The sequence below is a fragment of the Mustela nigripes genome, chromosome 16 (assembly GCF_022355385.1).
Source record: "Mustela nigripes isolate SB6536 chromosome 16, MUSNIG.SB6536, whole genome shotgun sequence".
Taxonomy (NCBI): Eukaryota; Metazoa; Chordata; class Mammalia; order Carnivora; family Mustelidae; genus Mustela; species Mustela nigripes.
This window is the reverse complement of record NC_081572.1, coordinates 56,209,099-56,236,650: the sequence shown is the minus strand read 5'-3', so window position 1 is coordinate 56,236,650 and position 27,552 is coordinate 56,209,099. Positions and strand designations below refer to the sequence as shown.

The 27,552-nt window shown below is 48.9% G+C and overlaps 2 protein-coding genes across 2 annotated transcripts in view; one reads left to right on the top strand and one right to left on the bottom strand.

Annotated features, from left to right (window-relative positions):
• GSG1L2 (GSG1 like 2) overlaps positions 1-8,285 on the bottom strand; it is a 17,645-nt gene extending 9,360 nt beyond the window's left edge. The window contains exon 1 of the mRNA XM_059380946.1: positions 7,646-8,285. Coding sequence (XP_059236929.1) covers positions 7,646-7,955 — 310 coding nt within the window. The 5' untranslated portion in view covers positions 7,956-8,285. The remainder of the gene's footprint in view (positions 1-7,645) is intronic.
• Positions 8,286-9,458: 1,173 nt separating this feature from the next.
• GLP2R (glucagon like peptide 2 receptor) overlaps positions 9,459-27,552 on the top strand; it is a 42,257-nt gene continuing 24,163 nt past the window's right edge. The window contains exons 1-5 of the mRNA XM_059379457.1: positions 9,459-9,608; positions 17,886-17,973; positions 19,888-19,992; positions 23,442-23,563; positions 27,148-27,254. Coding sequence (XP_059235440.1) covers positions 9,594-9,608; positions 17,886-17,973; positions 19,888-19,992; positions 23,442-23,563; positions 27,148-27,254 — 437 coding nt within the window. The 5' untranslated portion in view covers positions 9,459-9,593. The remainder of the gene's footprint in view (positions 9,609-17,885; positions 17,974-19,887; positions 19,993-23,441; positions 23,564-27,147; positions 27,255-27,552) is intronic.

Genomic DNA, 27,552 nt, shown 5'->3' with positions numbered 1-27,552 from the left:
ATCAATGTCTCCACCTGGCCTGACCCACCTTTGTATCTGGGCTTTGTTACCTGTAAATCCTCTGGGGGAAGGGGAGCAGGGATAGTTTCTAAATAGGTCCTTACAAGGGTCACATCACCAACTTTTGCTGGAAAGGTTCGGGGACAGAAATAAGCTCAGGGGAGCATCTTTTGACTGTGGAAATTATTTCTCTTTTGTTGGAGAGAAAATGCCAGGTAACTCCTGTTGGGCTGGCAGGAAGGGCTACTTAAGATGGCGAAAGTTCCCACCACAAGACCTGAGCTCGGACAGGAGAACAAAGGCCCACGCAGGAATCTGAGACCCTCCTGCCTCCGGCTCCTGTGGACCAATGGGACCCCGACAAGCAGGAGAAATATCCAAATAAGGGAAACTTGCCAGAAGACCCCTGAGCTCCCCTTGAGACCCCTTAAAAGCCCCCTCCTCCCTGCCTTGGGCGCGACTTCCGCCACTCTGCTTTCCAGAGTCGTGGACCCTCGCCCGAGGGGGCCCACCTCCTCCCGGCGCAACTTTCCTGGCTCCCCTTCTCCTGAGCCCTGAAACTTTGCCGGAGAGTGTTTTTAATAAATCTTGCCTTGCACCCACTTTGCCTGGTGTTGTGTTTATCTCGCCGGAAAAAACTTTACAACTCCCTGATTCAAGAACCTATAGCGGCTCCCTATTCCTCCAGCACTGAGTCAAAGTCTCTCTTCTTGTATGGCTAGCCTCCTCTCCCTATCCTCCCAACACAGAGACCTTCCCTTGGCTACACCTTCCATGGAGTGAGGCTCACTGGGGAAGGACCGGATGCAGGAGCAGTTCACACCCTTGACAGCACCGGTCCAAAAGATGATAATCCTTAAGATTTGCCATACTTTTCCTCATGAAACTCCAAGTTCCCTGGGGCCTCATTGCTTTGCACATCTGCAGGGCTCCTCTGCGGGGCTATCAGAGGAAGACAAACGAAGCCTGGGTTTATGCTAGAGGCTTTTATTTGGTTGAGCTGCCCTGCTGGGACACTTTCTGAAGAACAGACATGCAGAAGGACTTCACCTGTCACAGAACCATTCACAACCAGCGGCCTGAGGTTGGGGGTGGGGGAGGATATTTGCACAGCCTGAGGGTGAGGATGACAGCCTCGGGGACCCATTGGCCAATCTAAAGCCAGTGTGACCTCTTCAGCCACGTTTTAATTAAGCCAGTTTTAATTCAGCCAGTTTTTAATTAAGCCAACTTTGCACTGAGGCAAGGAGTCTGTTTTTCTTGCAGATTCTCTGATGTGGGGGCAGCCAGCGGCTGTGATGTTTCGGTCAGAGCTGCCAAAATTTGTTCGCATCCCCCTGGTTCTTCCAAAAAGCACCCCCTGCCAACTTAGGGGGGATGTCTCTACACCACGTGCTGCTTTCAGAGAAACATTGTATCGAAACTTCACTGTCTTCATCTGTGAAATGGGTGCTCCAATTTCACAATTGTGCAAGGATTCTGTGAAATGCCTGACACTTTTCTTTTTTTGGAGTGATTCGTTATCCATCAGGGTGAGTACACATTGCCTTTGACAGATCTGGAGACCAGGCTCAGACAGGTTGGTAGAGTCAGAATCAGGAACTGGGTTCTCCCACCAGACGCTCGTATTTTTCTGTATTATCACCTGCTTTCTTTCTTTCTTTCTTTCTTTCTTTCTTTCTTTCTTTCTTTTTTTCCCCACCTGCTGTCTTTCTACATAATGCACGGATCACTGATCATCTCTGTGGCCTTCCCAATAGGCCTGCCCTTTGTCACAGGAATAAAGAGGGGACCAGGTACAGAGCCAGGGGTGGGGCAAAGAGAAGGTGAGGGCCAGCCAAGAAGATTAGGGGAATTCACCGTAGCTCTGAAGGCTGAGGTCAGCCAGGGAAAGGAGTCAGGTCACAGTGACCCCTCGATTAATCTGAATCCCCAGAAATGGTGTTCCTTTTGAATGAGGCCAGCAGGATTAAAAGGAAAAATCTTCATAAATCCCACAAAAGCCAGAGAGGCGGGTGTTACATAGCTGGGCGGCGAGGGCTTCTCCAGCCAAGTGGGGCAACGAGCCAGCTTGGGACACAGCGGCCAGGTCCCCAGCGCTGGGTTCTCGCATCCCCGTCCGCTCGCCCTCCACTCCTGCCCCACACCGGGTGCCTGGGCCCCTCCGTCCTTGACCCTTTGTGGGGTTTAGCAGAACAGTGAAGATCTGGAACCCAGCACATTTTGTTGACTCATTGCCTCGCCTAAGGAAAAGAGCGCAATGTAAGTGCCGTCCGGCCACGAGTTTTCATTTTGGACCCTGGAATCAGAGGCACTGCCCCCCCCTTGAAAGGCACTAGGGTGACAGGAGTGGGAATAGGAAGAGGTGGCTTGAGCCAGGGATGTCCGCAAATCACACTCCAGGCCAGAGCTCCCCTGGAGGTCAGCTTTTGCGGGGACAGAGAGGAAGCTGATTTAGAAGGAAAACATCCAGGAGGCCTCACGGTGCTGCAGCAGCGCTGGGGGTGGTTGTCCTGCCCTGAGGCCTCTTTCCTGGGCTTTTTTGGATCAAGGGCACCCTCTCCAGGCTGGAGTGCTTACTGGCAGATCTCCCGAGCAGTCTGAGCCATTTGGGTGCCTTCCCATTCACCTCTAGCTATAATCCTTTTCTTTCATGTCCCCCGAATCTCCCAGGCACTTGTGATAAATTACACTTAAGAGCAGATGTTTGTGTGAAGTGAGCTTTAACGGGGGGCCCCAGGCCATATTCTGCGGCAGACGTGCTTTCCCGGGCCAATGCAGTGTTTTCAAGATAACTTTTTTTTTTTTAAAAGATTATTTATTTGTTTGAGAGAGAGAGGAGAGATTGAGCAGCGGGGAGGGGCAGAGGGAGACATCTGAAGCAGACTCTCTGCGGGGCATGGAACCCCATGGGGGCCTCCATCCCATGACTACAAGATCATGACCTGAGCTGAAACCAAGAGTCCAGGGTTTAGCCGACTGAACCACCCAAGTGCCCCTTCAAGATATTTTTAAAATTGGGAGTTCTCACGTGGAAATCTAAATATCTTACTTTCCATGAAAAATCAAAGGATCTGACAATACCGAGCGCTTAAGTCCACGAGGTCGTAACGCTGAGCAGAGCCAGGGACTGCCTCCTTTAGCTGGGGGTGAGGTTCAAGGTCATTACCATTCCTTGCTCCCCTTGCTCCGTTCGCTTCTGTTACCACCTTCTGTGGGCACTGGTTTTTGACCTGGGATGAATATCTTTTGTTTCGTTCTTTTGTAGGTTTGCTATGAATTTAGTTATTATTCAATAAAAACTTAATTCCAAACTTTCTGGTCTGAGGTCATCTTGTAACATGTGAAGGTGATCAAGTTTCTCTTGAGGGAGGGAAAAAAAAAAAAAAAAAGGTGTTCTGGAGAAGACATCCTCTTCTTGGTTCTTATAAAGTAATGACCATATTTAAAGATTGTGGTTTACCCGGTTTACCTAATTAGGTTTACCTAATATAATGAAGTTGTATGAATGCATTGGTGTCCATCAATCCAAAAAACCTCTGCTCACATTTTAATATGTTTCCTAATGGGAAATAGGTTTTTTGGATCGATGGACACCAATGCATTTAGTCGCAATTATAAGACAATTGTCCTTTATTTAAGTTTTGGGCTTTGGGTCGGGGAGGGGGGAAATAGGGAGTTTGGGTTAAGAAGTCTGACCTCTGTGTCTTGCTTTACTAGTATCTAATTGCTCAGTCTTCAAAGGGGGTCGGGGGCACTTCTGTCTCGAGAAGTCAGTTTTCCCACCTGTAAAAGGCATCTGTTGTTTTAGGTAAGACTTTCACAAGGAACGTTCCTCCAAACAGACTCTTTTTCCTGTGGTTGACTAACTTCGGGAAGCCCTGGGATATGTAATAAACAGTGAACAGTCTTCTTCATTGTGGTGCCTCTTAGAAATTTTAACATGTTAACGTGCATTGTGAATTTTCAAGAAGAGAGTATAAGATGCAACATTTTTCAATTTGTTTTGAAAATCAAAACTCTTTTTATTTAATTTCACAAAAAGCATCTCAAAACGCATCTCGGGGCGGGGCAGGGGTCATCCTCTTTGAGAAAACCCAACGAGGTGCTTGTTAAAGTCTCTTTTTGGCATGACATCAAGTATATAAGATGTGCATAAACCCAAAAATGACTCTTCATTTCTACTTGGCTTTGTGCATGAATCACTGAGAACCTCAAATATATTTTAATTTAAATCTATTTAAATCTAAATTAAATTTAAATCTTTTAATTCTATTCAAATAAACCCATAACTTAAATTAAAATTTATAAAATTAAATTTAATTTAAATATATTTAAATATTTTAAAGCCTTTCAGGTGTGTGATCCACGAGAAGGCAGTGTGTGTGTGTGCACAGTAAACACTCAGCGGGTTGGCAGAAGTGCCACTGAGATTCCTGGTCTCTCGAGGAAGACTGAAAGACCCTCATGTAGCCGTTGGCTCCTGTTTTAGGTTGAGAAGGCCCCCCCTCCCCCAATCTGGTAATAACTTTTTAGCGGAAAGCTCAGAAACAATTTATATCATCTCTCTGCACAGTGTTTGTGTGACTATGTCAGGCATGTGCCGTATGCCGGTAGACAGTTTGCACCTGCTTCCACTCCTGCCTGAAGCCCGATGCTTTGACATCATTTAAGAGATGAGGCTTCCAGTCCCTGCAAAGCCCAGCCTTCCTCCGAGCCCAGCCCTTGTAGAGTCCTTTCTCTCAGCTCGCTGGTCACTGGGGAAGCAGGTCCTAATGTCTAATCTTCTAATTCCTGCCTTCAGGTTCACATTCTACTGTGGCCCAACTTGCCCTAGCATTACAATTAGTGATGCTTCTAATTTTCTTCAGTTAGGTTTTTTTTTTTTTTCCCAGGGAACATGGTCTTGCTCGGTTCCTTGTCCTGGAGTGACCCTGACTTTGTGTTGCAGGGGAGGAGAAGCTGCCTCAGGTGACACTGTAGAGGCACGTGAATTAAATTCTTCCATGATGAGGCCTCCCCTGCCACCCTGCCTTGTTTTCTCATGCAGATACCGGAAGTGTCCTGCCTCAGACCTTTGCCCATTCTGTCCTGTCTGCCTGGAATAACCTCAGCCCTAATCTCCATCTACTAAAATCACAGTCCTGCTTGGAGGTCTGGGCGCAGCGGCCACTTCCTTTATGAAGACTTCGCCATGCCCAGAGCTATAAGGAACTTTTTCGTCGTTTCTATTCCCATATCATAGGTCAGTCTTTGTGAAAACTATTGTCCTATTTTTCCTTGTTTTAGTTTCATCTCAGTTCTCACCACTCTGGCTCACTTACCTTTCTCTCCCTCCATTCCCCTAGCACATTCTTCCTGCACTTAACAAGGAAATGGCTTTTAGCAAATTCATTCTGTGCTGCTCTGAGTGCCCTTTTTCCAGAGGGCTTTGCTGTCCCCTGGGTCATGTTTCTCTGACTTTGGTGTGTGTCTTAATCACCAGGGGAGCTTATTAGAAATACAGATAACACCCGATGGAAAGGAGAGCCGAGGGGACTAAAAAGCAATGCTATGAGGATGAGAAAAGAAAAGGCAATTGGGAATTCTAGGAAAAACAAAAAGCTACACAGGAAATTTAATGTAATAATAGCACTTTTTTGATTCCATGATGAACAATATTTATATACTCCAAATAAATGATTGGTTTGTTGATTTATCTAAAACAGAAATGTAGGTACGTCAGGAAGAGGGCAGAATAGATGTGGGACGGGGGGGATACAAGAGATTTAGCTTCATCTATTATGACAGCAAGTCAATAAAGAAGATCTAACATGAAGACAGCACATATTTTTTGAAACATGGAAACAAATACCAGAAGAAACAACTTAGCTAAAAGGGGTTTCCCTGATGGGCGGGACTAGGTTATAAAAAAGCCAGAAGGCAGCAGGGGTCTGTTGATTTTTCTTATAAGCATTTCAAAATGATTTTATCTTTTATCTATGTGTAAATATTACCTTGGTTAAACATATTTTTTCAAAAAGGACTGTAGATTTCTAGACCCCCTCTAAGATCTACTGAATCAGAATCTCCAGGGGCTGGGCACCTGGGTGTGTATTAACTTCCTGGGCGATTGTCCTGCTCAGCAAACATTTGATAGCCAGTGTGATGCTTACACACAGCTATGGACTGAAGTAGGCATTCCTTAGATGGGGATTTGGAAGGGGAGTGCAAGTCTCCAAGCAACTCGTCTATGGGATTGGTGACCATATTTTTCAAACTGAAAATCGGAGACTGCCTTTGGTCCCCTCCAGAATGCAAGACCCTAAGCCTTCTGGGCCTGTTTGTGGGGTAGAGAGAGCAGGCTTATAGGAAGATAGCTGCACTCCCCAGAGGACGGGACAGGGAGGGGTTTCTGGCAGCCTTAGCTTGAGGCACTGTGGCAGGGTGTGCATCCCACTTAAAGCAAAGGCCATACACACGGACTGGGACATGAGGAAGGGTAAGACTTGGCATTGCCCTTCTGTGGCCCCCACTAAGGCAGGATGGAGAGGAGTAAGCACCATATCAGAGGGTTCCTCCTTGGATCCTTTTACTCAGACCTCAAGAATAAACCTAATGCTATGTTAGGTTTTAGAAAACTAAAACCTAACATTAGAAACTCCAGAGAAAGTAAAAAGCCATTAGAAAAGGCCATTAGAAACTCCAGAGAAAGTAAAAAGCTGGTCAAGAAATTTAACACGTTAAGCCCAAGATCAAAAGACAAATGGGGAGGGGGACCTCTCCTTTCCACCTTGAGGAGTATGCTTTCCTAGCAGGAAGGGAAGAGAATCCTGGCCCCAAGCATGGGCTTGGGTTTCTGGGCAGGATGCCTGACCCTGGGGAGTCCAAGTCCAAGTCCTCCTTTCTCAGTTCCTTGGGAGGTTTAAAAAAAAAAAGAAAGAAAGAAAGAAAGAAAGAAATTTCCGATATATAGGAGCTCCGAACACCAAAACTTCCTCTCTCTCTTCTCTCCCTCTCCCCCATTTCCCTCACCACCCCTCTGCCAAACCCACAGAAGCTCAAAAGATCAGAGCTGCATCATGGGGCTGAGAAAGGGGTCGGGCTTACCAGCCATGTGACCTGAAACTCTAAGCCTCAGTTTCCTCATTTGTGAGCCGAGGAAACGGTATCTACTCTGCAGGGTTATTTTGAGGGTTTCCAGAAACAAAGGTCTAACTTGTTAAGGATTCTCACTTCTGGTAGGTGCCCCACAGAGGCGGGGGGTCCCCTTCCCACCAATGATGATAAAAGTCAGTTTTTTAAGAGAACCTGCCATTCCAAGCCCCCCTTCGGAGTGCAAGGATGCAGTTTGGAGACGGACAGGGCCATCTGGGGTTCTCTAGGGATTGGGAGACAGTAGCGAAGGGTAAAAGCAAGTGTTTACCAACACACAGTTGGGGTGTTGCAGGCACGGTTGCAAGACAGTGCATGTAGTCAATCTTTATAATAACTCTTGGTCATGAGTACCACTCTCATTCCCATTTGACAGCTGAGAAAGCAAGCTCAGAGAGGTGAAGAGGTTGCCCAAGGATCCAGTCCAGCCATGCTGGGACTCAAAGCCAGACGGCCCAGCTCCAGAGCTTCTGCACCTGTCCCCAGCCCCGTCCCCCACAGCCGTGCTCACCTGTGCCGCCAAGGTTCTCCTCGCAGGACTGCCAGAGCCCCACGTGGAACCTGCACTGGATGAACTTGTCGTCCCCCGTCTCCCAAATGTACTGGACAACCTGGCTCCCGGTGTCCCTCCTGCCATCGCTGTCGTGGCCCCCGCTGAAGTGACTGCAGTGCGGCCCACCCGGCTGGTCCAGGCACAGAGGCTTTGCCACCTTCCGGGTCCCCTCGCACCAGTAGCTGCTGCCCACCGCGACGAGGGAGAAGGCCAGGGCGAGGCAGGTGGGGAGGAGGGTCAGTACCTGCTTCTGTCTGGCCCCGACCATGGCTGGAGGAGGTGTGCGGCGTCAGGCTGAGCAGCGGGCCCCCTCCTGCCTCCGCAGGCTTCCCGCCCCTCTCAGCCCTGCCATCTGGCACCCTTACGGGCTTCTCTCACATCCGCTGGGGGATCCTGGGTGCCCCCTCCCCCCAGCGTGTGGCCTCCACATGTGCACCTGTGGCCTGAGAAGCCGCAGGAGAAAGTCCAGAGGGGGACGGGTTCCCACAGACAGAGCTGGCCCTTCAGTCCTCCCCAGGGAGCAGGTGTGCAGAAGGAGGCTGGCTCTCTGTTTTTGTCTTTTTCAACTTGGGGTAAAATATGCAGGAGACGAAACTGGCCACGGTGATCATTTTTACCCTCAGATGATTGTGCATCCTATCTCCAGACCTCTTCACCCTGTGACACTGGAGCTCCGCCCCTGAGAACACTTACTCCCCATCCCCCCCACCCCAGCCCAGGCACCTGTCACTCTACTTCCTGTTCCTATGAAGGTGGCCGCTCCTGGGCCCTCCCATGAGTGGGGTCATACAGCATTGTTTCTTTGCAACTGGCTTATTTCACTCAGGGTATTGTCCTCAAGGCTCGCCCATGAGGAGGTAGCAGGTGGCAGAATTCCCTCCCTTTCCAGTGCTCAGTAGCATCTCATGCTGCGGACAGACACGTTGTGTGCCTGCGTTTACCAGTCCGCAGACTCTCAGGTTCCTCCCACCTTTTGGCTCTTGCAGAGGGCGCTGATGCTCCACTGAAGACCAAGGGCATCTGGGCAGGTGTCTGGGTGAGTCTGCCCCACCCTCGCCTTTCACTTTCATCAGGGTACTCAGTGTCTGTGCCCGAAATGGGGAGTCCCACGGCCTGCACAGTCTGTTCCCTGCCCAGCCCTACGGACACAGGGACTGCCAAGGACAACGTCCTGTTTCTGGGACTGAGAGACTCGAGGTGCCGGCAGTCCGCTCCAGGGCCGAAGTGCTGGGGGGAGCAGGGGCGGGCGGCACCCACCCCACAGGGCATGGCATTCAGCACCGTCCTGGGGCCTCAAAAGCTGGCAAGCATACCCTGTGGCACTCTCATTCCTGCCCTCACCAAGGGAGCCCTCTGGAAGTGGGGGACAGTCGCTTCTCGGGCAGAGGACATTGATGCAAGAATGTCACGGAGTGCAGGACTGTCACGGAAAAGGCCATGTGGCGTCTGAAACACAGGTCCTAGATTGCAGCTGAGCTGAGGATCCCCCAGATACACCTGCAGACTGGGCAGGTAGGAGAGAAGGGTGGTGCCACGTGAGTCCCTCTGACTCTCTACCTCCTGTTGGCGCAGGCAGAGGGCCATGTCCTGCGAGCCCTGGTTTGTGGGCTTGGCCACCTGTCTCGTGGGAAGAGGATTTATCACATCTCATCACTAGATGGCATCTGTCCAACAGCAGGGAGGTCCTGCGCAGCCCCAACCCCTCTCCCTTCAGAAAAAGAACGTTTTTGAGAATGCGTTCAAAGAGATTAGCTAGAATATTCTTACCGGGCAGGCATTTCCTTTGCCAGTGTGCAGCGTGGAAGACACAGTCATTATCGTGAGGTTCCAGAATGGCTTTCTGGCCGAAAGGAAAAGAATCGGAGCATTGTCAGGCACTCTCTGTCCTGCTGTCCCGGAGACGACCATGCTGATTCCAGAGGTTGTACTATTGTCCCCGTCCATTTGGGGGGTCTTTGTTCACTAGGAGCATTTGTCCACTAAGTTTTAAAATCTTGCCACGTGGCCGGGCGGGATCTTAAGATTGCCAAGTGCTTCTAGGAAGTGATCCTTACTTGTTTTTCACCAACCGTCCGGAATTCATTCACTCAGACAAGTCAGCCAAGAGGAGCTCCTCCGTCCGACTGGAATGGAGAGAAAAAACTAGCCTAAATGAAAACAGGATCTTCTTGTCTCTAGCCCACCTGCGTCTCAGCCAGGCAGGATGGCTTCCTCCCGGGTCCAGGTCCCCGGTCTGGAGGCGGGGAAGCTTGCGCAGGGAGAGGTCGGGCGAGAAGGGCCGAGCCGAGGCCCCGCGAGGAGCTCGCTTGGGAAGAGGACGGTCCCGGGAGAGTTAAGGGAAGATCAGCACCTGACCAGGTAGCCGTGTCGGGGGATGCTGGGTCTCCCCGCCTTGCCGTTCACGGCTGTGTGGCCGTGGGCCGGCAACCTAACCTCTCCGCGCCTCACTTCCCCAGCCGTTGGGTGGAGCAGTCGTCACGCCCCGCACCTGCTTGTCGTGAGGATGCGTGAAGCAGGTGGTCTGGGGCCGAAAGGTTCTGCACATGCGCACTTGCTGAGTCTGCACAAATCATGGGGCGAGGGGCGGGGTGCATTTGGGGCAAGCCTCTGCCAGGTGGGCCGGGGGCGCAATGGGGCAATCCAGAGGGCTGTCTGGCATTCCCGCACGTCCCGGGCTCTTGGGTAGACACGATCCTGAGTCCAAGCCGCTTTCTCCCTCCAAGTGTTTGCATAGACAGCACCCCTCCCCCGAAGGAGACCCTGCCCTTGGGGGTCTGGGTAAGAAACGTGCCTCCCTCTCCAAGACGCCCACCACAGAGCTGGCTGGCAGCTCAGGGGTTGGAACCCGAGGCTCTGGCCCGCGGGCCTCGTGCCCTGAGCTGGGTTTTAGGAGCAGAACCCCCGGACACCCAGGCCCTGGCTTTTCCTCCGGGGCGGGCCTCTGCTGAGGAAGTCCCTGGAGCGCAGCTGACTTGGGGCAAGGTCTGGGAAAAATCTCCCTGCCTTTGGGGTGGGGGTGGGGTGGGGTGCTGGGGCGGGGGATGAGCCACCGCCGATGGGAAACCCGGGAGAATCATCGGTAGGTGGCTCTAGCCCGTCCAGATGCTCTCCGCGCGGCGTGGAGAGGGTTTGTGCAAACATTTCCTCGCGCGGTGCCTGGAGGAATGCAGGAGGCCGCCGCCTGTGGTCCATCTTGGACTGTTCGAGAAACGCGCCCGCGCCTGTGAATTCGCAGGGGGAGGAAGGTGAGGCCGGCGCCGGGCGAGGCAGCGCCCGGGAGAAGGAAAGCGGGATCCCCCAGCCCGAGTCCACTTGCTGCCCATGGACACCCCTGCTACTGCCCGGGGGGCCAGGCCTCCCCCTCCCTCCAGGAAGCGCTCTCCCCCGGCCCCTGCGAGGCCCATGCTCGCTCTGCTGGTCCTGGTCTCCATCAAGCAAGTAAGAGGGTTTATGATTTGGATTGTCATGGTGTCTGCTATTAGGGTCAGTTCTGCATCTTTTCGGATCCCAGAAGCAGTTTTGGGCTGTCGCGGGCAATTTGGGAAATATAAAACAGTATTGAGGCGGCAATGATTAACCATAAGCCTAATATTCGGAGGTCATCGCTGTTACTATTTTGGCATATTTCCTGCAAATCCTTTTTCTATGCGTGTTTCTGAGCAGCTGAAATTATGACGCAGAAAGTGTTCTGTATCCTGGCTTTCCCTCTTTACATTATTTTGTAAGCATTTTCCAGGGTCATCATGAACTCTGTGCATAGCATTTAAACTGGTCCCAGATAGCCTCCTGTCTGCTTTTACAATTTTCTCAGACCCGAGTATTTAAAGGTTGATGGACTGTGAGGGGGTTTTCTCTTCTTGCATTTTTCCTTTTCTTTCCTTCCTTTCTTCTTAGTATAAAAATATAGGATGGCCATGGTTTTAAAAAGTGAACGTATAAACTTCAAAGAAGTGTAAATACCAACTACGAATTACTGTATTCCCACTGCCCAGTAATCACCCTCGTTCGCCTTTGGGGGCTTAAACTCCCAGAACTTTTTCTGCTATTTTTTTACCTATGCTTTTTTTTGCCCCTAACAAACATAGGATCAGACTTAAAGAGTATCGTGCTATCGGCAAGTGTCAGGTGTGTCCCTTGTATTAACTCGTTTCGTGCTCCTCAAGGGAGTCCCTCCTTTTAATCCACTTACAGATGAAAACACTTTTCCGTGTTGGCTACAGTAACCCTAGGGTGTGATGTTTGAGGGCTTCAAGGTTGTGTCCTACAATGTGTGTGACCCAACCTACATGGTGGGCATTCTGGAAGCTTGTTTTATTCTTTTTTTTTTTTTCATTAAAGGTTTTATTTATTTGTTTATTTGAGAGACAGCAAGCTCAAGCAAGGGGAGGCAGAGGGAAGAAGCAGACTCTCCACTGAGCAGGGAGCCCAACTCAGGACTCAATCCCAGGACCCTGAGATCACCACCTGCGCCAAAGGCAGACACTTCACCAACCAAGCCACCCAGGCACTTTCAGCTTGTTTTAATCTTATCCAGGGAGACTAGACTTTTGCCCCCTTTCCCATTGGAGGTTCCTTTTTCATGCTGGACCCTAACATGAAGGAACCCCAGGCCCATTCACCCGAGAAATGAAAGTGGCTTGAGGAAGGGTTCTCTTTCTCCTTTGGTCGGTCCATGGGTGGAGTTCGTCTGTGTGTGTGTAGACATTGGGATTCCAAATCCCTCCTGCCCCCATCTAGGGAGAGCCGTGGTGCCGTGATGCTGTAAATATTCACCTCATCAGGTTTTCTTTGGTGCTAACCTGGAACCAGACAGGCAGACAACACCTGCCAAGTTCTCTGTGTCCGATCTCTCCCAGAGGCTGCCTTCAAGCCCTCACAGACCGAGGATGTGAGCCCGATAGGTGGTTTCATGGAATCCCTGTGGTGGTAGCAGCGTCTGGACGAACCACCAGCCCGATAGGGGCAGGACCCTTCCTGGGACAGTCCATACAGAACTCAGAGAGCTCATATTCCAACCGAGTGCACCCCTCCAGCTAGCTGTCTAGTTTCCTTCCCCTTTTGCACACGATCGTGCACTGGTGCTCGTGCATTGCCCACTGGGTGCCAAGCCCTGTTAGATGACTGTCACCTGCCATCCTCTGACTTGTGAGTTCAGCCACTTCCTCTGCCCAGAGGCAAGCCCTGGGTTCTCTCTTCCCCAGCATGCCGCGGCAGCTGTGGACATATGACTATATGTATGTTACACCCGCAAAATCTTCAGTGCTTCAGGCTGGTGTAGGACGCTGACAACGCCACACCTTTTCCCTTTCATCTAGCATGTTCCTAATCAATAATGTCCCTGTGAGCAGTGCCCCCTCCCCCACCTGCCACCCCGTCTGTCCTCCCTAACCCTGATGACCCCTGCCCCCCCCCTCCTCGGGTCTTGGTCTTAAATCCCATAGTTTTCCCCCAGATGTTTACATTACAAGGCTTTGCTAGACATTCGTGATGGATTTTGTTCACAGACGCGTTCCCTGCATGGAATATAAATGACCGTGGCGTGTTTTCTGGCAGGAAGTCTTCCTAAAAATTCACTTAATGAGAAATTCTCAGGGATAGTTTAGTTTCTAAATTCAAGCAGTCCACCCACCCACCCCCTCGCTGGACTCATTTAAGTTAATTAACAGTTGCTTTGGCTTTGAAAAACATAAACTCTCTCTCTCAGGCTCATTAAGAAGTGAATTTGTGGCTCTTTCCTACATTGCCGAGGGGAGCGTAAAAAGGTGCATATTTTTAAATTAAAAAAAAAAAACAACAACTCGGCGAGGATAGGTTGTCAGTCCATTATCAAAACCCTTTAAAAATGTGTGTATTCAATGACCCAGAAATTCCAGTTGAAAGAATTTCTCCTAAGAAAATAAAGATGTGCTCGAATGTTTAATTGTGAATATTTCCAGTACAGCAGAATTTATATTAGCAAGCGTCTTGGCCCATGTAAGTGTTCAATGCTGGAGGATTTGAAAACTGAATCATATCCTATTCCCTTACCGAACATCACGTAGCTGTTAAAATGATGTTTTAGAAGTATGGCTCTTGAAATGGATGTATATTCACAATGCACCTTCTGGTAGAAGCATGAAACTAGATGATTTCCTTTTTCAGTTAAAATAAAAAGGGAAAGAAAAAAAAAAATAAATAAACGGAAGCATGTGCCCAGATAGAAGAGGCTGGAAGGAGACGGTCATTTCTGATACTAAGATTAGGATTCCACCTTCTCCCCTTTTGGGGCTCTCCTGCAATTTTGTGTTCGATTTACAGAGAGGCGTATGCCTTCTTGAACAAAGAATACAGTAAAATGGATTGAGAGCAATTCACAGAAGGTCTTTTTTCCCTTTCCCTTGATTGCTTTCTCAGCCAAGGTGGGCATTGATGCTGGCTGCCCACTCAAGGGAAAGAGGAATCAAGATCAAGTTGATTTTTTTCCCAGTTAGAAAACATCTGGGTGTACCTGGGTGGCTCAGTGGGTTAAGCCTCTCCTCTGCCTTCGGCTCAGGTCATGATCCCAGGGTCCTGGGATGAAGCCCCACATGGGGCTCTCTGCTCAGCAGGGAGCCTGCTTCCCTTCCTCTCTCTCTGCCTGCCTTTCTGCCTACTTGTGATCTCTCTCTGTCAAATAAATAAATAAATAAATAAATCTTAAAAAAACAAAAAAGAGAAAACATCTGTTCGTGCTATTTCTTTGCCTCCTTACCTTGTTTGGATCTGGATGTAATCGTCTTATCTTGTGTTTTTCATGTCTTTGGAACAAGTAACTGGGAAGACAGTCTGTCCAGCTCCCCTGAACTGAACAAATTTGGTGCTTTGTAGGGTTCCTTCTCCTTCCCCTTCTTCTGACCATGACCATCAGTCATGGCAAGGGCAGGGGAAGAGGGCAGAGTAAGTCCAGGGACACAGCTCACATGCATGACTGATTTTATTGTCTCTTCCTTGGCCAGTTGCAGTGATGTCCCTGACAATATAAGTAGCTCTCTATCCAAGAAAGTGTCTAACTTTGGCGGCTTGGAGGATTCTGGAAGCTGATAAGTTGGTTCTCAGCTTCTTTGCCGAACATGTGAAAAATAATACGAATCCAGTTATAGTCCCGTCGGGAAGCTGAATTTCCTAAACAGTGTGTTAATAAACTCCCTTTGTGACTCTTGTGCTGTAACTCAGAGACAGAAGGTATTGTGGGAGATTGAAAGTTTATTGGAAACTGAAGCCTAAGGGTAAATGCCAATTATTTCCTCATCATTATCATCATTGTTATTACTTATTGGCTAATCCCATGGTTTCCAGATGGTTGTGCTAATGTGCCTCAAAAGCACCACTGTGAGCTCACAGGGGTGCTGTAAGGTATTTTAATTTTCTTTTTTTTTTTTTTTAATTTATTTGACAGAGAGATCACAAGCAGGCAGAGGGGCAAGCAGAGGGAGAGGGGGAAGCAGGCTTCCCGCTGAACAAAGAGTCTGATGCGGGGCTCAATTTCAGGACCCTGAGATCATGGCCTGAGCCGAAGGCAAAGGCTTACCCCACTGAGCCACCCAGGTGCCCTGATATTTTAATTTTTCAAGGGAAGCAAAGCGACCCATGACATCTGCCAGAACCTGGGAATTACTAGCTCAAGGTAGTTCCTGGTTTCAGCATTAGATCGTGCCCCATTCCCTTTGCTGATGTTGTATCTCTGCAAAGCTGGTTTTTTGTTTGATCGTTTGTTTGTTGCAATTGCTGTACTGAAAAGCAAGTACTGCACAAACATCCATGTGGATCAAGGTGGTGTCCTATCGGATCCCCGAGTTTGGGAAGTTGTGCAATCTCCAGTAGGCATTGTTAGGTTGCGAATACTGACGTCCTTTGGCCTTACCTACTCAAAAAATCGGACTTCAGGTCTTTCTTTTGGCTCAGGGGGACTATGGAAAAATGGCAAGTCACCAAGGGCGCCATGACCTGAGAACATTTGGTAATCTCTGGTCTACCTATGACTCTACCAGATCTTCAAAAAGTTGTCTGTGTGGTTCTCTGGAAGGGAAGCAAAGGAATTATTCACAGGTGTCATTGTGCCTTCTGTAGTATCGGGGGGGGGGGGGGGTAGGCCATGCTGGGCAGAGGAGGGAGGGGATAGACTATACTCGTGACTCAGAACATGGAAGCTTGACATCCACAGGGCTCATCAATGGTGTGTGTGTGTGTGTGTGTGTGTGTGTGTCTTTTGATGGATCATCTCCCTAGTTAACACTGGGCTTCTCTACTCCCTCTTGTTTCACCTGTTGCTACCTGTGTCTTACCTCATTCTTTCAGACTGTCTACCTGGCCCAAGAAAGTATTTGAGTTTTTTACCTCCTTGTGAGAGGACACAAAGTCTCAAAGCCAACTGAACTGGGTGACCTTATCCCAGATCACATATCTAGCCCCTCCCATGCTCATTCCCCACCTTCAGCTCCACCCCATGCCTGTGCCTTTGTTTCTTTAGCTGGAAATTGAGGACAGTAACTCCTGACTAGTGCTAGGGACTTGTATTCAGAGATGAAAGTCATGTCTTGGCCCTCAAGGAATGTATGGGGTAGTGAAGGAGTTGGACGAATGAACCACCAATGATAGTACAACATGATGGGACATAGGACTTAATCATGTGTGGAGTCACAGGGCACTGGGAAGAAGGGTTCCTGGCTCAAGACTTCAGTGACAGAGGTGGTCAAGTGTGACTGGGGGGGGGGGGTCATTAGGCTGGAGTTGAGCCTTCGGGGGCGAGAAGATGAAGATGAGGGTAAAAGGGAGGGCCAGTGGGAAAGGCAAAGATGGAGTCACAGAGGAACAAGACTTAGGGTCAAGAGGTTTGGCCCTGGGGTGACTGAGATGTCATCTCAACTTGACAGGCCATGAGGGGAAGACTTTAGGCAGGACAGCCCTGTGGACCTCTCTCTCTGGAGCAGTGTAGACCAGGCCAAAGGCAGAGGAAATGGGAAGCAGGGTTAGACAGGAGAGAGGAGAGAGGTATAGGACAGAATCTAGTGCCTGGTTGGATGATGTGGAGGAAGGAGCCAAGGACAACTCCCAGATTCTGGTTTGTGGCTGATTCTGCCAACACCAAGCCACTAGGGGATGAAACTCTTCAGGATCAGAGAACAATAGGGTATGAACATCACTTGACTTTGATTGTCAGCCAATTATACAGTTATTTTATCTTTAGCAGATTCTAAGTCCTTTAGGGCAGAAGCTCTGTTTTCTCCATCACCTCATCCCCTTTAGTTCCTCCCTAATGCAAAGCCTGGCACTTAACAGGTGTTCAATAAAGCGGAGTCAATTGAAGAAGAGAAAACCCCTTTAAGCCCCCTGTTGTGTTAAAAAGGAAACAAAACGAGTGGTACAGATACACAATTAGATGTTGTTGGACAACTCAATTATCTGGAAAGCCCAAACATGCATATTGTATTTTTAAGGTTCTGTGGGAGGGATTGGTTAATGACAGAGAGGGGAAAAAAACCCAAGGGCTCAGTATGGTAGCAGAGTATCTCTCTACCCAGTCTTTGACTCTGGACCCTCAGTCAGCCAGGTGGGATGGCACAGGTACCCACAATTCTCCCAGCCTTCCCCTGACACACTATGGAGCTCTTCCCACTGGAACTTTTCTTCTTGAGATTCACATAATCTTAGCAGCATGCAACTGTTAATCTCATTGTGTGTGACATCCAGGAAGATCATATTGCCTCCTCTTAAAATATCAACCTCACTTGAAGATTTTGGCGGGGGGTAAAATTCTTTCAGGAGTGCCTGGATGGCTCAGTCAGTTCAGCTTCTGCCTTCAGCTCAGGTCACGTTCCTGGGGTCCTGGGATTGAGTCCTGCATCAGGCTCCCTGCTCAATGGGAAGTCTGCTTCTCCCTCTCCCTCTTCCTCTGCTGCTCTGCCTACTTGTTCTCTCTCTCTCTCTGTGTGTGTGTCAAATGAATAAAATCTTTTTAAGAGAGTCTTTCATATCTGTACTAAAACCAATATGATTGGATTATGGAGTTAACATAAGATTTGTGTGCACCTTTAAGATAGAATATAAGATGCCAAAGAAGTCTTATTTCTTGATTCAGGCCATTTATGGCCACTTCAGTGGAAAGTTTTGAAGTTTGTGTTGGAACGGTCGCAAGGCCACCTCTGAAGTAAACTGGGAGTCACCATGGTTTTCTTCTGCCCAGGTTACAGGATCCCTCCTTGAGGAAACAACTCGCAAGTGGGCTCAATACAAAGAAAAGTGTCTGAGAGACCTGCTCAAGGAACCTTCTGGTAAGCAGGTGTATGAGTTATCTGTGGCTGTGTAACAAATAGCGCCAAAGCTCAGTAGCTTAATGCAGTCATCATCATCATCATCCCAGTTTCTGTGGGTGAGGAATTCAGACCAGGCACAGTGGGGATGACTTGTTTTTGCCCTACGGTGTCTGGAATTTAGTTGGAAGGCTCAGTGTTTGGGGGCTGGAATCATCAGAAGGCTTGTTTTCACTGAAAACAGATGGCTGATTGTGGCTCCCAGCCATGAGTCCATTGGCCAGAACACTCTCAGTGGCCTGTCCATACAGACAAGTTTCCTCCCAGCATGGTGGTGAGGCTTCCCAAGCATGACCAGAAGCCATCTTGCCTTTTATGACCCAACTTCAGAAGCTATTTCTCCCATGTTCAGTTGTACCAGGTGGTTACCAAAGCCTACCCAGGTTCAAGGGAAGGGAGGAGAGATCCCTGCCTCTCATCGTAAAAGAGTACATGGGACGGTATATACATAGATGTGACACCACACCACCAAATCGCATAATCTGAGCCACTGTCATAGATTAACCTGGGATTCTGTTGGGTAGGTGGGTGGGAGGAGGTCCAACATTTCTCCTAGCCAGGTCTAGACTAGGGTTAGAGCCTTCTAGCAAATATGTTCATCGTTTGATCAGTCCATGGCCTCTCCTGCCTGCATACTGACTCTTCAGATATGTCCAGATTCACTCCCTCCTTTTTTTTTTTTTTTTTTTGGAATGATGAAATCTGGCCTCTTCTTATTCTCCTGGCTGCCTTCAGATGATTTCATTCAGCGGCTCAGTGGAGGACAGGATACCATAAATGCTCTCTTCTTTTTCCTGACTCAAAGAGTCCCAACCTTCAAGCCATACCCCTCTCCCTCTGACTATTTCTTCAGCCCAGTCTGGTGGCAATCAGGGCTTGGTACCTGTTATGAGAACCACCCCTCACTTTAGGGAATACTGCTTTCTGATATCAAAGTAGGGCATGTTCTCTTTTTCTGGAATCCTGCCGTGAGAAGCTTGGCCAGGTGAACATTGTTTCGCACAGACCATGTGCTAACACTTGGCATCCAGGTCGACAAGATGCCCTGAGCCAGCTCATAAGCTGGCAGATCTGCATCTGTGAGATCCTGATGCCAATAACATGGTTGTTCAACCTGAGTGGCCCCTGCATGCTACCCCCAATAGGGAGCAGACAGGAACGATGCTTAGTTCCCAAGAGTGAGGAACTTGCAATATGGGAATTTGGGATCCAACCTGAAACCCCTTCCTTTCATTCCAGGAGGTCCATAAGGCAGGGCCCTGTGTGTTCAGCATCTCTTCACCAAGTGCCAGGGTGCAAATCGTCCCCTGAATTTGAGGTGGTGCAAATGCCTCATTATGATTGTTGAGTTGGTCTTCAAATAGAGAAATATGACCCTACAGAGGTTGTGGGTTGTGTTGGATATGTGCAACCAAGAATCTCAGTTTTGGACCCCCCTGTACTCATGGGTCATATTGTGCATTTCACAGTCAGGGTGTTCCAGCATCTAACTGATGAAGGTTTGACAATTCTGTAGTGAGTTATAGAACAGAAGGCACTGGGTAAACCTCCAAGTGTCCTCCTGACCCCGAGTTTGTGTGATAGTTCAGTCTATGTAAAATAAACCAGCATCAGCATGACGTGCACATGGACATAACTGACGGGACCGCTGCCAGAGGTCAGGTTGAGTAGACAAAGCCACAGAGCTTGGGGGTGCATTAAGCATTCCTTCCTCCCCACACTGTTCCTCATCCTTGATGTATCTGGAGAGTGGGACTCCCATGCTAGTTCCTGCATAGGATACACCAGCTTCCCGTGCCAGGGAGGAGATTTTGCCTCCATCGGTGGCCCTGGTGCTTCAACATGGCCCTCATGCAGGACCTTTTCTCCCCACAGGGACCTTTTGTAATGGGACCTTTGATCGATACGTGTGCTGGCCTCATTCTTCTCCAGGAAATGTCTCCGTTCCCTGCCCTTCATACTTACCTTGGTGGCGTGAAGGTAGTAAGTCTTATTTTACCATTTTCTGGCAGTTCTCTTAAAGCCTGGTCCCTCCTGGGTAGGCCATCCGGGGAGCAATTAGGGAGAGCACGTTGCAACTGAGTGCTTTTCTCAAGTCCTCTTTCCCCACAGGTCTCCTAAGCTGTCAATAACACACCTTCCTTCTTCTCTGGGCACCTCGTCTTGCCTTCCTGAAATTCTTCTGCATTTGGTGCTCCATTAATACAATAGTCCTCTTTTCTTTGAAGACTGGAGAGTCCATGCTCAGCTTCTACAGAATTTGCTGCAGCGAGGGTTGTCATGGAGAGGAGAAAGAGCTGGGGGAGAGATTGGGAAGCTCACACCCACAACCAACTTGGGACTTGCTGGATGGAGAAGAAGAGTACCCAAACTACCCTTGTGATAGCTTTAGAGGGTGGTGCTACTGGGTGGTGCTTTTAAGCCCCATAGGACTTGGATGGAGTCTTTAACCACTCAGCTTGCCCCCATCTTGCTTGAAGGAAGTGGCTATTATGTAGGACCCCCAGGAGGTTATCACGTGCCCATCTGCCCCAGCCTCCCAGCCTCTTGGTTGGTTTATGCTGGAAGGGGTAGAGAAACAATGACCGGTTAGAACTCCTTTACATTCGACTGTAGGCCATCAAAGAATAAGGGGGGGAAAAAAAAAAAAAGCTATTCTCAAAAAACATAAGCAATTACAAAGTTCCAGACAAAACCAAGTGGGAATGGGTTACAGAGAAGGAGAGATGGTGATATTTTGTATTTAATTTCAGTTCAGTAAGTCATCAGTTAAAATTTGGTTTCGATTTTCTGAGGCCTCTAGTGCAAAGAGAGAGTTTCCAAGGAAGAGAGGTGCATTTCTGGGTGGAATGGCTAGTGGTATGTTCTGTGGAACTGTCTTCTGGTGAAATCCGGTTGGAAGTGATCCAGGAGGCCTGAAGATGTGATGTTTAAGGGAAGATACCAGAGTTTGCTGGACCGGAGAGTCTGGATAATTGAAGGAAACAGCTGTGTGGGAGCCAGCTCCAGTGGGGCGGGGAGAGCACTGCACGTGGAGTCCAGAGTCCATTCTTCTCTTTTACGCTCTGTGACTTCGGGCAAGTGTCTAGAGCCCTCTGAACTGTTTTCTTGTCTATAAAGTCAGGTGAACAACAACTACTCTTGGGACCCCACTGAATGAATAAGAAAGGCAGGCCTGGAGTCAGCCACACAGCAGGCACTTTGTAAACGGAACTGAGGTGGAGACCAAAGTCCAGCCCTCGGAATGCTGAAGGTCTTTAAGACTTAAATGTCCCTGGATCTCAAGGGTACATGGAGCAGACCACCCATGCCCAGCTCCTATACCTGTGCATTCTTCCCGAGAGCTAAAAAATGGAGGTCCATTCCACCGGAAGGGAAAAAGTGGTCCAAAATCTGAACTTAGGAGGAGTTGAGTTAAAGGCTTTAAAAAAAAAAAAAAATGGGTTCTGGGCTTCCAGAGTGCCCCAATGGGAGTGTGATTCGCAGAAGGTAGAAAATTACTCTTCCACTCAACGTCCTGTGCATTAAATCTTAGAATCCAAAGGGATCTGTACAGTGAGAAGAAAATGTGGAGGCACTGGAAGGGTTTAGAGAAGAAAAAGAAGGAGAAAAGGTCTGGCGGGATAAGACCAGAAGAAGACACACAATGGAGGAAGGGAGGTGGGACGATATTTGACTCTACAGGAGGCTGGGACTTGATTGCATAGGAATTGGGTTTGACACCAAGGGTTTTAATTCTCCTCTGGAGGCTGAGATCCCATGGAGCCAGGAAGAGGTTGAGGCTTGGGAAGGACTTCATACGGTTTGTGGTTTGGGGATCTGATGTGGATGGCTCGCTGGCTGGGAGAACGGGGATGGGGGGCAGAGAGCTGACACTGAAAGTGACTGCAGGGATCCAGAGAAAGGGACCACCATGACGGAGTGAATGCAGGCAGAGGCAGAGGAACCGTCAAGACTTGTCAGATGAAGCAGGAGGAGAGGAACTGAGCTTACACCCTGCCTGGCCCCACCCAGGCTCACCATCATCTGGGTGCTGACTCAGGGTCCCCACTGCTCACGTCTGGCATGTCCCACAAACAGCAAGGGAGAGGGCTTCCCTGAAGGGGAAGAGAGCCAGTAAGAGGTTAGGTCGGAGAGTACTGGGGGCCCAGACCTTACAGGGCTTGGTGGGAGGCCGGGAAGGGCTCTGGCTTGTCTTCAGACAGCCTTTGGAAGATCTGGAGCGAGGCATGCTGTGGTGTGGCTGCTGTGTGAACCATAAACCACGAGTGACAAGAGCGTCAGAGGCATTTGCAATAATCCGGGTGAGAGAGAGAGAGAGAGGGGTGGCTCCAGGAAGCAGGGAGCAGGGGACGAAAGCCAAAAGGCAGGGCTCAGATTTGGGGTACGTTGGAAGGTCCAGATGACAGGATCGACTGATGGGCCAGACGAAGGGTAGGAGAGACAGACAGAAAGCAAGGATGACTCCCAGGTTTGGGGCCTGAGGACCGGGGCGATGGGTCTGCCATCAACAGGAACTGGAAATTGTGCGACTAGCCAGGTTTGGGGGAGAAGACGAAGTGCTCGCTTTGGGGAATGGTGTTAGAGAGGGCAGCTAGAAACCCTGGTGGAGACTTCAGCTGGGCAGATCAGCAGATCTCTGATCTGCAGACTCAACAAATAGTCATCATTGGTCCACACTGTGCAGAGGGGCATTGGGACAATTTCCGTTGCTCATTTGCAAATCCGGTCCCTGGCCTTCCGGTGGGGAGGAGGGATGGCAATCCCTTTGGGGGTGAGACCTAGGAATGGACATGCCTGGGTCACAGCAGCCTTCCTCACGGACACAGAGGTGCTGATTACTTGCAAACACACACATGCCCACACACACACTCATCGAATCCTCCCCCACTCTGGGCAGGGCTGGCACCATGACCGTGATGGTCCTCAGCTCTTCAAGAAGACACTGGAAGTCTCGGGGAGTGGGAGAGCCCCAAGCTCAAGGCCACCAAGCCTGTAGGTGACCACGCAGGCTCTGTCCACCTCTTTCTCTTTTTCATGGTGCCACCTCTAGAACACCAGGACAGGACACCCCTCTCTGTGCGCAGCCGGGAAGCCCCAGGTCCACGTCTCCCAGCTGGGCTGCACCTTTGAGGGCTCCCACATCTCTGAGTCACCAGGAACTGTTCTAGCTCCAGAGACTTTGGATAAACACAGCAGACATTAGAGGACCGTGGTTTGTTATGAAACTCAGAGGCCTCCATGTTTTTCTTTCCTTCCCAAATAAACACTAGGGATGCTAATGAGTACCCCTTCTCCCCAAAAGGGAAGTGAAAATCCCTTTTCCCTGGGATTTTCCACAGCTTTGCGGTGAGGACGAGGGCCTTACCACGTGCTCCGGCACGGGCTGCGTGCTCTGACCTTTCCCCTAGAGCTATGTTTACTTTCAGAAAACTCAGGAAGGGCCTACAGATACTGCTTGGCTTCGGGCACTTGGCAGACGCTGGAAAACTCCACAGATATTTGGCAGGATGACTCCGAATGCTCCAAGAACCACAGCTCCAACAGCAACGTGAGTGCACATGGCCCGGTGATGATGGGCCCCGGGCCCTGACCACCCTCCACCAGGGTCCCCCACCCCCGCTGGCTTTGGGGGCCACACGGACTTCCCCCATAGCTGGTCTAGCCCAGACTCCCCTGGAGAAGGTCCACAGTCACATGAAAGCAACTTTTGGCCGCTGGATTTCTTCTGCAACAAGAGTGACATAGGGATGCTTCAGGCCGCCCGGGTTCTCATCCCTGGCCTAGTACTGGGGGCATAACAGCGTGTGCACACCATAGACACTTAATAAATACTTGGAACAGTTTTGCAGATTCCGAGCATTGGGTCTGTGTGGGGCCTGGGCCTCAGACCAGTACCTAGGTCCCTGGGTGATGCTGGGACTCAGGGGATCATGAGGGACCCAGCAGGTGTGGGATGCCTACGGCCTCCTCTGGGCTCAGCCACGCAGGCGCCCGAGGTAAGCAGGCGGGGACAGCAAAACCAGAATTGGAAACTGCTCTCTCCAAGACCAGAAGTTAGGATTTCTCTCTTTAGACAGGTGAGGCCTGGGGCATTGCCAATGGCCATTTCCCCAAGAATTCAAATACTTCAAAACAAAACAAAACAAACAAACAAAAACAACAAATCCCCGAAACATGAAAAACCAACTTCAAAATCCTCAAAACATAAAAAAACAGCTTCTGGCCATGTTTGCCTGTGTTTCTAATAACAGGTTGACATTTTGCCCAAAAAAAGGCTATCGGTAGCAGATCTTTGCTCTTCTGAGTGCTGGCAAACGAGATACATGATTTCTTCCTTCTCATCAGTCGGGGGTCCTTATGCACGATAAAGTATTCTCTTTAGGGAGATTATGTTTGTATGTAAATTTGTATGTGTGTATGGAATTTTAATATATATACTTTAATGATAAAATTTAGTTTTCCATAGCACATAAGAGATATCAATTGATATATATCTGTTATTTTTAACATTTTATTTTGAAATAACCAAACACATAGAAAAGTTAACAGAATAATAAAATAAGCACTCACAGACCCACTATCTAAATGCAAAATTTTACTGTGTTAACCTGATTAATACTGTATAAACATATTAACAAGGATTAAAGTCCTCACTTCCCCCTTCACTCTTGCTTTGTCTCCCTCTTTGTGGAATATTTGACTGTAATTTGCAGACATCATGACATTTCACTCTTAAATATTCGTCAGGTCCTTCCTAAGCAAAGGCATTATTCCGCGTAACTACAGTACCACAATTCCAATGAACATCCTAACAGTTAATGTTTTATCTATATTCAAGTTTCCCCAGTTTTTCCATCCCATTTTTAGAACTTTTCTTCCCTGAACCAGAGTCTAGTTCTGGTTTATATATTGGGGTTCATTTCATATCACTTTAATATCTTTTAATCTAGAATCTTCCCCATTCCAGCCCATGACAGCCCAGGACACTGGCTTTGTGAAGACCCCACCCCCACCCCGAAAACTTTGTTGTCATTTGATGCATTCCTTCACCTTCTGCATGTCTTTAAGCTGGAAGTTGGGTTTGGAGACTTGGTAAGACCCAAGTTCATCCTTGTAGGTGCTGGGTACACTGTGTAGCCTCGCGCCAGGAGACCAAAATGTCAGGTGTCTCACTACAATGATGTTCTGTGTGATCACTTGGTCTCGGTAGTGACAACCAGATCTCTCCATGGTATAGCTACCTTCTCCCTTTCTATCTGGCTAGTAACTGGTAAGATGATGCTTTGGAATCCTGTGTGTGTCTTGTTCTCTTCATCAGTATCACAGCCTTCATCGATGATGCTGACCTGAGTTGATTTGAGCTCTGCCATTTAAAAAAAAATTTTTTTTAAAGATTTTATTTATTTATCTAACAGAGACAGCAAGAGAGGGAACACAGCAGGGAGAATAGGAGAGGGAGAAGCAGTCTTCCTGCTAAGCAGAGAGCCCAATGCTGGGCTCGATCCCAGGACCCTGGGATCATGACCTGAGCCCAAGGCAGTCGCTTAACGACTAAACCACCCAGGCTCCCCTCTGTCATTTCTTCTGTATTTACTAGCTGGCATTCTTCTGAAAAGAAGACTCCTTCCGCTTCCCCCTGGTTTTGGGTATCGCTATGAACTTACAAATTGCTTTATTCACTTATTATTTTGATGATCATTGTTTTTCTAAATTTAGCTAATGAAATCCCTCCAGACTGGCACCTGTGTCCTTTTGTAATACTCTCATTGGTCTCGGACCACTCATCTGATGATTTTCCTGTTCTGGGCCCAAATCAGCAATTTCTTCCAGGAGTTCTGGATTCTCTTAGGTGGATGAATTATGAGAAACCAAGATCTCAGTATGCCTGGGTAACTCAGTCGGTTAAGCATCTGTGTTCAGCTCAGGCCATGATCCCAGGGTCCTGGTGTTGAGTCACATGTTAGGGTCCTTGCTCAGCAGGAGGCTGCTTCTCCTTCTGCCTGCCTCCCCCTACTTCTGTTCTTTCTGTCTCTCTGATAAATAAACAAATAGGTAAATACATAAACAAATACATATATTTGGAAGGCAGGAAGGAAGGAGGAAAGAAGAAAAGAAAGAAAGAGGAAAAGGAGGGAGGGAAGAAAGGAAGGAAGGAAGGAAGGAAACCTATCATAGGATTCTACCTATATACAATTTAAGAAAGTGAAAATTAATCTCTAATGACAGAAAGCAGACCAGTGTTTACTTTGGGCATAAGATGGTGGGAGAGAATGAGAGGAAATGTATTTTAAAGGGTCACAGGAAAACTGTGGGGAGGTTATGGGAATGTTCACTATCTTGAATGTGGTGGTGAAATCACAGATCTATTCATGTCTGAATTCATCCCGGTTTATCCTTTAAATGCGTGCCGTTTATGGTGCACCGGTCTCCTTTAATAACGCTGATAAGAGGGTTCTGGAGAGAAGTTTAAGGCATGGTTTAGCACGTAATACTTATTTGCTGTGGGTTCTTGTACAAAAATTTAGCGAGAAACGTCATCTTGATGGTGAGTAGCGTGCTGGATTGAGTGAGAAGGTGAGATTCCATCGAAAAAATCACGACAACACAGAGTTTCCAGCAAATTATCCTCTGTTCACCACCAGGCTGCCCTGGGACTCAGAGAAAATATCGCACTGTTTTATGGGGGCTTCACCCAAGGGATCTTTCCTGACAAGTTATTTTAGGAGGGAACACCCAGGTCAAAACCTGGCCCCATCTTCCAGAGGGAAGGGGAAAAAAAACAAAAACAAAACCAAAGCAAAACAAAAACAAACAAACAAAACACCACCTGTCCTTATTTCCAAGGCACCTTCTTGTTCTGAGCACAATTCTTCCATGGTAGTGTCTATCCTAGTGCATCAAGGCTGGACTATAGGACCGACCATGGAAGTGAAACCCTCCTGTGGGCATTTCAGTTCATCAAGGCTCTTTGGCCTCTGAGATGGGCCAGAGAGCAGTCTTAGCTACCCTAGTTGGGTGTCTACAAGGCTACAGCGCATGCCTAGAGCCATGATCCTCCTGGGCATGGAGCTGGGGGGTGGAGATCATAGCTGCCTGGCTTGGTGCTCAGATCTGCTCTTTGTCTGTGCTCAGGCGGAACACCATGCCTTGCTGTCGACCTTGCAGCTGTTGTACACCGTGGGGTACTCCCTATCCATCGTCTCCCTCCTCCTGGCACTCACCCTCCTCTTGTTTCTCCGGTGAGTGGAACCTCTGCTTACAGGTCTTCAGGTGTCCATCCTGGGATTTGTTCGTTGGCTCCCTCTAGAGTGCAGAAGACTGGGCTGGCTGATGTCATGACCCATCAGAGCTAGAAGGGATGGGAGAGAGTCTCGGGCCCATCAACTCCATTTTGCAGGTGAAGGGGAAAGGGATCTAAGAAGTCCAGGGAGAGGATCTGGGTTGCTGGTGGTCACAGAGTACACCTGGAACTGGACTCGGGGAGTCATACCTCTGCTTTAGCCTCCTCCAGATTGGACAACCTCCTGTCTACACCAC